The sequence below is a fragment of the Artemia sp. Qi Xiang Cuo genome, chromosome 8 (assembly GCF_049724085.1).
Source record: "Artemia sp. Qi Xiang Cuo chromosome 8, ASM4972408v1, whole genome shotgun sequence".
NCBI classification, from domain to species: Eukaryota; Metazoa; Arthropoda; class Branchiopoda; order Anostraca; family Artemiidae; genus Artemia; species Artemia sp. Qi Xiang Cuo.
The window spans coordinates 53,152,625-53,165,313 of NC_142801.1; the positions used below are offsets into that span (position 1 = coordinate 53,152,625).

General features: G+C 32.2%; 1 protein-coding gene across 1 annotated transcript in view; it reads right to left on the reverse strand.

Moving 5' to 3' along the window:
• Positions 1-334: 334 nt before the first annotated feature.
• Pym (partner of Y14 and mago) overlaps positions 335-12,689 on the reverse strand; it is a 38,077-nt gene continuing 25,722 nt past the window's right edge. Inside the window, exon 3 of the mRNA XM_089093587.1 lies at positions 335-952. Within this exon, the coding sequence (XP_088949713.1) occupies positions 612-952 (341 nt within the window). The 3' untranslated portion in view covers positions 335-611. The remainder of the gene's footprint in view (positions 953-12,689) is intronic.

Consider the following 12,689-nt stretch of genomic DNA (forward strand, 5'->3'; position numbering starts at 1 on the left):
GATAAAACTAGATTGCCCTGTTTATGTTGTAAATACTGTTAGCTGGCTTAGTTTTGTATCCCTCTAAATTAATAATCTATGATGAACGTCAAGAATATCTAAAAAAAATACTTTAGCCCATACCTAGGTCCTAAAGGTTTCGTTTGATATAATATTTTCTTTTGGTTATAATGAAAAGGCAGTTTTGTTATAGCAATTATCGACAGGACTCATAAATTGAACTTAAACATCATAAACAGTGCTAATAAATTCAGTTTTAGGTTAGAGAGACTATGTAAAGACAATAACGTTAATATTCAGTAAATAAACAAAAAGTGGCAATAGGCAAATCAAATGAGACATCAAGATACTTTATTCCAATACGAGCCATTCAGATGGCAAACTGACCAATTCCCTGTTTTAATTGCATGTAATTTTAGCCCAAGGACCCTTAACAATAATGTTAAGTCTCAAAAATGAAAAAAAAACACAACAACATAAGATCCCAAAACTAGAAACAAGATTTTTCACCAGTTGACTGGTACACTACAAATTAGATTATTATTGTGCGTTCTTGAATGTTTCATAGACCTTCTCAATTTGGCTTCTGAAACCACAGATCACCCAAAGTGTTACGAATCTTCAAGACCTTTAAGTTCCTCAATTACTTCATTCCTTCTTGATACCTTATTCAATTGGTCTGGATCAGGATTCACCAGTTCTCCACTTTTTATTTTCTGATCAAGATTTTCAATTTCTTTTAATTTTTTCCTCAAGTTCCTTATCTTTTTAAATTTGTCTGTATTTCTATCGTCGATGTCCAGTTTATTCACACTTTTCGTAACGTCTTCAACTGTTTCAGCGGGTGTTGTTGGTTTTGTCTTGTTTGCCGAGGTTTTTGGTATAAGAATCCGATCAGCAGCCAATACTCCCTCAGATGCTATACATTTACTTTTTGAAGCCTTTCTAATTTCTGTAAAAGAAAAGTAAAAGTATACAGTAACATTAAAACAGTCAGATATCCTTAAATCCTTGGGCACTTGATCCAAGGATTTAAGGCTATAACTAGCAATCTTAGTCCTTTCTCAGAGCTCTTTTACTTTTTCTTTTCTTTTTTTTTTTTGGGGGGGGGGTCCAATATAATTTTTTTTCGTAAGCTGTCTCCTTAAACAAGGGACAACGTTCAAGACTTTCAAACCGTTCAGAACTTTTTGTTACCACTTTCAGAAAGAGAAGGTGGGGAAGCCTATGCTCACAAGCTAAGTTTCTCAGAGCATTGGGTTTCCCTTGGCCATAGACAATGAGAAAAACAACTTTTGGACCATCTTCAGGGGCTTTTGTTCACAACCATGAGCTTCCATTAAATTTTATTCCAAATATCAAAATCTCATTTACAGTCATTTGAAAAACAAAATCTGTTGGTCTTTTTTCGTTTTTTTTTGTGTATGTTAAGCCCATGGCCAAGTAATATAAGAATAATACTTACAGACTGATCAGAAAAAAGTTTTGTTAGTCTTTGAATGGACTAAAAATACCCATTTCACCAACCTAAAATTAGTTTCCTGGGTCTGATGAGTTACGGATATGACTTTTAAGCAGATCAGAGACAAAAATTATCTTCACAGATTTTCGTTCCCCCTAACATCCCTCCTAAGGAAAACTTGAGGTCCCCTGGGCCCGAAGGGTATTCCCCGAAAGTTTCAAGCTAATTGTACAACCATGAAACATATAACCACCTTTAGTCTACTATAAAACCTATCTGCGAACAATTTGTGATTTTTCAATTGAGAGGCCTTGCCCTGAGACTGCATAGGTCGTGTCATCCCCAAAAGCATATTTATTGGATTGTTCAGCTATTAAACGAAATGGCTATATGAAAATTTGCCATTTCATGAAGGGTTAAGGCAAGCCCAGGGGGCAAAAATGGTTCGAGGGAGGGGGGAGGGGTTGTTGCCCTCTGAATACTTTCAACAATAAAAATGGCACTAGAATTTCTGATATCTGATTGATTGAACCCCTATCAAGGTTACCTTACCGAATGGCAGGGAAAAAATAATACATTGGAGATACATTACTCTTTAAGGAAAAACCGCATAAAAGAAAGAGAGGTAGCTAGTGGGAATATTTGTGGGTCATGAAGTAGTAGTCTTAACTATATCACAAATACAAAAGCTGTACAAAATAATGTGCTAACTCCTTTTTGCAAAGGATCTAATAATGGTCTTAAACAGGCTTTTAAAAGACCATCTTTTCTTGGTTAAAGAAAATGGAAAAATGTACAAGCAAACTCTAAAAAGTATTGGAGTTCTACAAGGATCATCCTTGAATTCAGCATTTTTTCCCTGTCAGCTGCTTCAGCTATCAAAGGTGAATTTTCAGAAACCTTTACAATATTGGGAGCTGGAGCACTAAATTGAAATTACGGTACATGGTAAAGATCCTCACGGAAGAACTAGAAATTTTTCGAGAAAACCTACTGTTTCAGTATCTAGCTTTATAACACGAAGAAGAGTTCACCTGAAAGAAAGTAATATCACCTGTAGCAATACTAAACAATAAGAAGATAGGGGTTATTAGGTTTTCAAACTACTGAGACCAACGAGTGACAAAAGGTTCGGTAGGGAAAGCACCTTGAGAACCTATGAAACACATAAGTAGAATACTAATATTGAAATCTACGACCGCCATAGGACCATGTTATTCTACGACCGCCATAGGACCATGTTATTCTACGACCGCACTAGGAATTACCATGTTATTCTACGACCGCAATAGGACCATGCTTTTTGCCGACCGCAATAGGACCATGCTATTTGCTTCAGGGCCGTGGAATTCCCTTTCTATTTGCCTTGGACCATACGAACCATGTTCTACAGGGGTCCTAAGAGCCACTGAAATTTATCAAGTTGAATGAAATTTATATAGGCCATCCCTTAGTGCAGTTATGACTTTTCTAAGAGATTTGCTTGAGGCCCTAGGAATTCCCATACTATTTGCTTGATGCTCTACACCTTTTCAAAGAGAGTCAGAACTCCCTCACACAGTTTGACGTAGATATTTTTTTTTAAAGTTGGCATGATATAATGTTGTTAAACATGTTTTGAGAGTATGCAGTTTATTATTAAAAAATTGGATGCTACAATCAGAATTGTTTGATTGACATTTAAAAAGGGGTAATGGGATTTGCGAATTGGAGTGTAGGATTTGCGAACTTGATCCTATTAAGGATTGACTTGAAATAAAATTTTTTAACAAGAAATGGCTGAAAAGTGTTTTGGAGGTTATGGGGTGATTGTGTACTGTACGATGGGCCGAGCTGCTAGCGAAAACTCCGTGTGGATGAGTTGAAATAAAAAATTTTAGTCTCTTTAGGCTGTTTGAGTTTTTTTTTGTCTGTGTTTGTCTCTTTGGGCTGTGTGTGTCTCTTTGGACTGTGTGTCTTTTTGGGGTGCTTGAGTCTTTTTGGTCTGTATGTGTCTCTTTGGGCTATGTGTGTCTCTTTGGGCTGTTTGTGTCTTTTTTGGACTGTGTATGTCTCTTTCGGCTGTTTGTGTCTCTTTGGACTGTTTGTGTTTCTTTGGGCTGTGTGTCTCTTTGGGCTTTTGAGTCATTTTGGTCTGTGTGTGAGTCTTTTGGCTGTTTGTGTCTCTTAGGGCCGTGTGTGTCTCTTTGGGCTATGTGTGTCTTTTTGGGCTGTTTGAATCTTTTTGGTCTGTATGTGTCTGTATGGGTGTTTTTTGTCTATTTGGGATATGACTGTATATTTTGGCGTTGTTTTTCTCTTCGGGCTTTTTTTGTCTCTTTGTCCTGTGTGTGTCTATTTGGGATTTGTGTGCCTCTTTTGGATGTATGTTTCTTTGGGGGATTGGAATTTTGTTTGGTGTGTGTGTGTCTCTTTTGGATGTGTGTGTCGTTTTGAGCTGTTTGTGTCTATGTTGGATGTGTGAGTTTCTTTGGGCCGTGTGCGTCTCTTTGGGCTGTATGCGTCTCTTTGAGCTGTGGGTGTCTCTTTGCGATGTGTGTGTCTCTTTATGCTGTGTGTGTCTCTTTGGACTGTGTATCTTTTTGGGGTGTTTGAGTCTTTTTGGTCTGTATGTGTCTCTTTGGGCTATGTGTGTCTCTTTGAGCTGTTTGAATCTTTTTGGTCTGTGTGTGTCTCTTTTGGCTATTTGTGTCTCTTTGGTCTGTGGATGTCTCTTTGGGCTGTGTGTGTCTCTTTGAGCTGTTTGAGTCATTTTGGTCTGTGTGTGTATCTTTTGGCTGTTTGTGTCTCTTAGGACAGTGTGTGTCTCTTTTGGATATGTGTGTCTCTTAGGGCTGTTTGAATCTTTTTGCTCTGTATGTGTCTGTATGGGCGTTTTTTGTCTCTTTGGGCTGTGTGTGTCTCTTTGGGCTTTGTGTGTCTCTTTAGCCTGTGTGTGTCTCTTTGGGCTGTGTGTGTGTCTCTTTAGGCTGTGTGTCTCTTTGGGTAGTTTGAATCTTTTTGGTCTGTGTGTGTCTCTTTTGGATGTTTGTGTCGTTTTGGGCTTTGTGTGTCTCTGTTGGAAGTGTGCGTCTTTTTGAGCCGTGTGCGTCTCTTTGGGCTGTATGTGTCTCTTTGGGCTGCAGGTGTCTCTTTGTGATGTGTGTGTAAGAGTTGGAATATTTCAGTAGTGTTTTGTCGTGGTTTACCTTGTCACAGTTACATTCTCTTGATATTTAAAAGTTTATTTTGGATTTCTTTCCTTAAAATGCAAGAGTTGGAATATTTCAGTAGTGTTTTTGTTATGGTTTACCTTATCACAGTTACATATTCTTGATTTTTGAAAGTGCATTTTGAATTTCTGTCATTGAATTGCAAGATTTGGAGTGTTTCAGTAGTGTTTTTTTGTGATTTGCTCTGTCAAAGTTATATTCTAATGATCTTTACAAGTTCTTTTTTAATTTATTTCGTTGAAATGCAAGAGTTGGAATATTTCAGTAGTGTTTTGTCGTGGTTTACCATGGCGCAGTTACATTCTCTTAATTTTTCAAAGTTCATTTTGGATTTCTTTCGTTTAAATGCAAGAGTTGGAATATTTCGGTTGTGTTTTGTCATGGTTTACCTTGTCACAGTTACATTATATTGATTTTTCAAAGTTGATTTTTAATTTCTTTCATTTATATACAAGAGTTGGATTATTTCAGTTGTGTTGTGTCGTGGTTTACCTTGTCACAGTTACATTCTCTTGATTTTTCAAAGTTCATTTTGAATTTCTTTCATTGAAATGCAAGAGTTGGAATATTTCAGTAATGTTTTGTCATGGTTTACCTTGTCACAGTTAAATTCTCTTTATTTTCCAAAGTTCGTTTGTAATTTCTTTTATTGAATTGCTAGATTAGGATTATTTCAGTAGTGTGTTGTTGTGCTTTATCTTATCAAAGTTACATTTTCATAATTTTTTCAAAGTTAATTTTAATTTTTTTTCGTTTAAATGCAAGAGTTAGAATATTTCAGTAGTGTTTTGTCGTGCTTTACCTTGTCACAGTTACATTCTCTTGATTTTTCAAAGTTCATTTTGAATTTCTTTCATTGAAATGCAAGAGTTGGAATATTTTAGTAGTGTTTTGTCATGATTTATCTTGTCAAAGTTACATTCTCTTAATTTTTCAAAGTTCATTTTGGATTTGTTTTATTGAAATGCAAGAGTTGGATTATGTCATCACTGTTTTGTTGTGCTTTACCGTTTCAAAATCACATTCTCTTAATTTTTTCAATTTAAATTTTTAATTGCTTTTGTTTAAACGAACGAGTTTTTATATATCAGTCGTGCTTTTTCGTGCTGAGCCTTTCCTCTGTGACATTCTCATGATTTTTCAATGTTCATTTTGGATATCTTTCATTCAAATGAGATAGCTTTATGATTTCAGAAGTGTTTTGTTATGCTTTACCTTTTCAAAGTTCATTTTGGATTTCTTTCATTGAAATGCATGAGTTAGAACATTTTAGTAATTTATTTTAGTGGTTTACATTGTCACAGTTTCATTATCTAAATTTTTCACAGTTCATATTTAGTTTATTTCATTGAATTTAACTATTTGGAAAATTTAATTTCTTGTTGTTGTGCTTTTCATTGTCACAGTTTCATTCTCATGATTTTTTCAATTCTAATTTTGAATTTCTATCGTTGAAATGCAAGAGTTGGAATATTTCAGTAGTGTTTTGTCAAGGTTTACCTTGTCACAGTTAAATTCTCTTGATTTTTCAAATTTAATTTTGAATTTCTTTAATTGAAATGCAAGATTTGGATTATTTCAGTTGTGTTGTGTCGTGGTTTACCTTGTCACAGTTACATTCTCTTGAATTTTCAAAGTTCATTTAGAATTTCTTACCCTGGAATACAAGATTTTGAATATATTAACAGTGTTTTGTAATGGCTTACCTTGCCACAGTTACATTCTCTTGATTTTCAAACTTCATTTTAAATTTCGTTAATTGAATTGATAGATTTGGGATATTTCATTATTGTTTTGTTGTGGTTTACCTTGTTACAGTTACTATCTCATGATTTTTCAAATTTCATTTTGGATTTCCATTGCTGAAATTCACCATCATGATTTTTTCAGTAAGATCTCTTTATTGTTTACCATATATAACATGCATTCTCTTTATGATTCAAAGTTAGATTCTGATTTCACTAATTGAAATACAAGAATTGGATTATTTTAGTAGTGTTTTGTCATGTTTTACATTGTCATAGTTAAATTCTCTTAATTTTTAAAAGGTCATTTTGAATTTCTTTCATTGAAATGCAAGAGTTGGAATATTTCAGTAGTGTTTTGTCATGGTTTACCTTTTCACAGCTACATTCTCTTGATTTTTCAAAGTTCATTTTTGATTTCTTTCGTTGAAATGCAAGAGTTGGAATATTTCAGTAGTGTTTTTGTCGTGGTTTACCTTGTCACAGTTACATTATCTTGATTTTTTCAAAGTTCATTTTTGATTTCTTTCGTTGAAATGCATTAGTTGGATTATTTCAATAATTTTTTGTCGCGGTTAGCATTATCACAGTAACATTCTCTTGATTTTTCAAAATTCATTTTGAATTTCTTTCATTGAAATGCAAGAGTTGGAATATTTCATTAGTGTTTTGTCGTGGTTTACCATGTCACATTTATATTCTATTTATTTTTCAATGTTCATTTTGTATTTTTCTCGTTGCTATTTAAAAATTGGATTATATTATTAGTGGTTTGTTGTGATTTCATGAAAATGTTACATTTTAATGATGTTTAAAGGTTCTTCGTTGACATAAGTCGTGAAGTGAGAAATCTTGTATATTTCAGTAGTGTTTTGTCATTGTTTACCTTATCACAGTTACATTCTATTGATTTTTCAAAGTTCATTTTGGATTTCTTTCATTGAAATGCAAGAGTTGGAATATTTCAGTAGTGTTTTGTCATGGTTTACCTTGTCACAGTTCATTTTGGATTTCTTTCATTGAAATGCAATAGTTGGAATATTTCAGTAGTGTTTTGTCATGGTTTACCGTGCCACAGTTAAATTCTCTTGATTTTTCAAATTTCATTTGTGATTTCTTTCCTTGAAATGCAGGAGTTGGAATATTTCAGTAGTTATAGTTGTGGTTTATCTTGTCACAGTTACATTCTCATAATTTTTCAAAGTTAATTTTGAATTTATTTCATTGAAATACAAGAGTTGGAATATTTCAGTAGTGTTTTGTTGTGGTTTACCTTGTTACAGTTAAATTCTATTAATTTTTAAAAGTTCATTTTGGATTTCTTTCGTTCAAATGAAAGAGTTGGATTATTTCAGTAGAGTTGTGTCGTGGTTTACCTTGTCACAGTTACATTTTCTTGATTTTTCAAAGTTCATTTTGTATTTCTTTCCTTGAAATGCAAGAGTTTGAATATTTCAGTAGTGTTTTGTCATGGTTTACCTTGTCGCAGTTAAATTCTCTTAATTTTTCAAAGTTCATTTTGAATTACTTTCATTGAAATGCAAGAGTTGGAATATTTAAGTAGTGTTTTTTTGTGGTTTACCTTGTCACAGTTACAGTCTCATGATTTTTCAAAGATCATTTTTGGATATCAACCGTGGACATGAATTAGTTGGATTATTTCAGGTTGGTTTTGTCATTCATTGCCATGTCACACTTGCTTTACCTTAATTATTCATAGTCCAGTTCTAATTTCTTTAAATGTAAAGCACTATTAGGAATATTGCACTAGTTGTATTCTATTTTTTAACAAGTATATGTTAAATTCTCTTGATTTTTAAAAGTTCATTTTGAATTTCTTTCATTGAAATGCAAGAGTTGGAATATTTCAGTAGTGTTTTGGCGTGGTTTACCTTGTCACAGTTACATTCTCTTGATATTTAAAAGTTAATTTTTAATTTCTTTCATTGAAATACAAGAGTTAGAATATTTCAGTAGTGTTTTTGTCGTGGTTTACCTTGTCACAGTTACATTCTGTTGATTTTTTAAAGTTAATTTTGGATTTCTTTCCTTGAAATGCAAGAGTTGGAATATTTCAGTAGTGTTTTGTCATGGTTTACCTTGTCACAATTACATTCTTTTGATTGTTCAAAGTTCATTTTGAAAATTTCTTTCATTGAAATGCAAGAGTTGGAATATTTAAGTAGTGTTTTGTCGTGGTTTACCATGTCACAGTTACATTCTCTTGATTTTTAAATGTTCATTTTGTATTTCTTTTGTTGTAAGGCAAGAGTTTGAATATTTCAGTATTGTTTTGTCATGGTTTACCATGTCACAGTTACATTCTCTTGATTTTTCAAAGTTCATTTTGGATTTCTTTCGTTGAAATGCAACTGCTGGAATATTTCGGTAGTGTTTTGTTATGGTTTAAAATTTCAAAGGTACATTCTCTTAATTTTTCAAAGTGAATTTTGAATTTCTTTCGTTGAAAAGCAATAGCTTGAATATTTAATTTGTGACTTGTCGTTGTTTAACTTGTCACAGTTACATGTTCTAGTAAGAACTAAGCTCATTTTGGATTTCGGACGAGGATATTCCTGTGCTGAATTATTTATGCTGTGCTTTAGCGTGCTGCTCCTAATTACTGTTAATTCCTCATAATTTTTAAAAGCTCATTTTGGTAATCTTACAATTTAAAGCAAGTATTGGATTAGACAACTAGTTTTATGTCATGGTTTACCTTGTCACAGTTAAATTCTCTTAATTTTTCAAAGTTCATTTTTGATTTGTTTCATTGAAATGTAGGAGTAGGAATATTTCAGTAGTTGTTGTTGTGATTTATATTGTCAAAGTTAAATTTTCTTAATTTTTTCAAAGTTAAGTTTTAGTTTATGTTATTTAAATGCAAGAGTTGGAATATTTCAGTAGTGTTTTGTTGTGCTTTACCTTGTCACAGTTACATTCTCTTGATTTTTCAAAGTTCATTTTGAATTTCTTTAATTGAAATGCAAGAGTTGGAATATTTCAGTAGTGTTTTGTCGTGGTTTACCTTGTCACAGTTACATTCTCTTAATTTTTCAAAGTTAATTTTGAATTTCTTTCATTGAAATGCAAGAGTTAGAATATTTCAGTAGTGTTTTGTTGTGCTTTACCATGTCAAAGTTACATTCTCTTAATTTTTCAAAGTTCATTTTGAATTTCTTTCGTTGAAATGCAAGAGTTTGAATATTTCAGTAGTGCTTTGTTGTGCTTTACCTTGTCACAGTTACATTCTCTTGATTTTTCAAAGTTCATTTTGAAATACTTTCATTGAAATGCAAGAGTTGGAATATTTCAGTAGTGTTTTGTCATGGTTTACCTTGTCAAAGTTCATTTTGAATTTCTTTCGTTGAAATGCAAGAGTTGGAATATTTCAGTAGTGTTTTGTCATGGTTTACCATGCCACAGTTACACTCTCTTGATTTTTCAAATTTAAGTTTGGATTTCTTTCATTGAAACGCAAGTTGGAATATTTCAGTAGTGTTTTGTCGTGGTTTACCATGTCACAGTTACATTCTCTTGATTTTTCAAAGTTCTTCTTGAATTTCTTTACTTTAAATGCAAGAGTTGAAATATTTTAGTAGTGTTTTCTTGTGGTCTACCGTGTCACACTTACATTCTATTGAATTTTCAAAGTTGATCTTGAATTTCTTTCGTTGAAATGCAAGAGTTGGATTATTTCAGTAGTGTTTTGTCTTGGTTTACCTTGTGAAAGTTATATTCTCTTTATTTTTCAAAGTTCATTTTGAATTTCTTTCATTGAAATGCAAGAGTTGGAACATTTCAGTAGTGTTTTGTCAGGGTTTACATTATCACAGTTACATTCTCTTAATTTTTCAAAGTACATTTTGAATTTGTTTTATTGAATTGTAATAGTTGGAATATCTCAGTACTTTTTGTTGTGATTTACCTTGTCAAAGTTATATTTTCTTAATTTTCTCAGAGTTAAGTTTTAGTTTCTTTCATTGAAATGCAAGAGTTGGAATATTTCAGTAGTGCTTTGTTGTGCTTTACCTTGTCACAGTTACATTCTCTTGATTTTTCAAAGTTCATTTTGAATTTCTTTCATTGAAATGCAAGAGTTGGAATATTTCAGTAGTGTTCTGTCATGGTTTACCTTGTCACAGTTAAATTCTCTAAATTTTCAAAGTTCATTTTTGATTTCTTTCCTTGAAATACAAGATTTGGAATATTTCAGTAGTTGTTGTTGTGATTTATGTAGTCACAGTTACATTCTCTTAATTTTTTCAAAGTTAATTTGAATTTCTTTCATTGAAATACAAGAGTTTGAATATTTCAATAGTGTTTTGTCGTGGTTTACCTTGCCAGAGTTACATTCTCTTGATTTTTCAAAGTTCATTTTGAATTTCTTTCATTGAAATGCACGAGTTGGAATATTTCAGTAGTGTTTTGTCATGGTTTACCTTGTCACAGTTCATTTTGAATTTCTTTCGTTGAAATGCAAGAGTTGGAATATTTCAGTAGTGTTTTGTCGTGGTTTACCTTGACAGACTTACATTCTCTTGTTTTTTCAAAGTTTATTTTGAATTTCTTTCGTTGAAATGCAAGAGTTGGATCATTTCAGTAGTGTTTTGTTATGGTTTACCTTGTCGCAGTTACATTTTCTTGATTTTTCAAAGATCATTTTGGATTTCTTTCGTTGAAATGCAAGAGTTGGAATATTTCAGTAGTATTTTGTTATGGTTTACCTTCTCACAGTTACATTCTCTTGATTTTTCAAAGTTCATTTTGGATTTCTTTCGTTGAAATGCAAGAGTTGGAATATTTCGGTAGTGTTTTGTCGTGGTTTACCATGTCACAGTTACATTCTCATGATTTTTCAAAGTTCATGTTGGATTTCTTTCATTGAAATGAAAGAGTTGGAATATTTCAGTAGTGTTTTTTCATGGTTTACCATGTCACAGTTACATACTCTTAATTTTTCAAAGTTCATTTTTAATTTCTTTCTTTGAAATGCAAGACTTAGATTATTTCAGTAGTGCTTTGTCATTGTTTACCTTATCACAGTTACATTCTCTTGATTTTTCAAATTTCATTATGATTTTCATTCGTTGAAATACAAGAGTTGGAATACTTTAGTAATGTTTTGTCATGGTTTACCTTGTCAAAGTTAAATTCTCTATATTTTTCAAAGTTCGTTTTGAATTTCTTTCTTTGAAATTCAAGATTTTGAATATTTCATTAGTGATTTATCGTGGTTTACGTTGTCACAGTTACATTCTCTTGATTTTTCAAAGTTCATTTTTGGATTTCTTTCGTTGAAATGCAAGAGTTGGCTTATTTCAGTAGTGTTTTGTCGTGGTTTACCTTGTCACAGTTACATTCTCATGATTTTTCAAAGTTCATTTTGAATTTCTTTCATTGAAATACAAGAGTTGGATCATTTCAGTAGTGCTTTGTCGTGGTTTACCGTATCACAGTTGAATTCTCATGATTTTTCAAAGTTCATTTTGAATTTCTTTCTTTGAAATGCAAGTGTTGGAATATTTCAGTAGTGTTTTGTTATGCTTTACCTTTTCATTGCTGCAGTCTCCTGATTTTTCAAAGTTCAATTTTGATTTCTTTCCTTGAAATGCAAGAGTTTGGATATTTCACTAGTGTTTTTGTCGTGGTTTACCTTGTCACAGTTACATTCTCTTGATTTTTTCAAAGTTCATTTTGAATTTCTTTCTTGAAATGCAAGAGTTGGAATATTTCAGTAGTGTTTTGTCATGGTTTACCTTGCCACAGTTACATTCTCTTGATTTTTCAAAGTTCATTTTGTATTTCTTTCCTTGAAATGCAAGAGTTGGAATATTTCAGTAGTTTTTTGTCATGGTTTACCATGTCATAGTTATACTTTCTTAATTTTTCAAAGTTAATTTTGGATATCGTTTCTTGAAAGGCAGGAGTTGGAATATTTCAGTATCGTTTTGTCATGGTTTACCATCTAACAGTTACATTCTCTTGATTTTTGAAAGTTAATTTTGGATTTCTTACGTTGAAATGTAAGATTTGCAATATTTCGATAGTGTTGTATTATGCTTGAACATATTGCAGTTACATTTTATTAATTTTTCAATTTTAATTCTGGAAATCTTCCATTGAAATGAAGCTGTCAGAATATCTAAGTAGTGTTTTTTCATGGCTTAACTTCTTAAAGATACCTTCTAATAATTTTTCAAATTTACTATGTTATTTCTTTCATTGAAATGAAAGAGTTAGATTATTTCAGTAGTGTTTTGTCGTGGT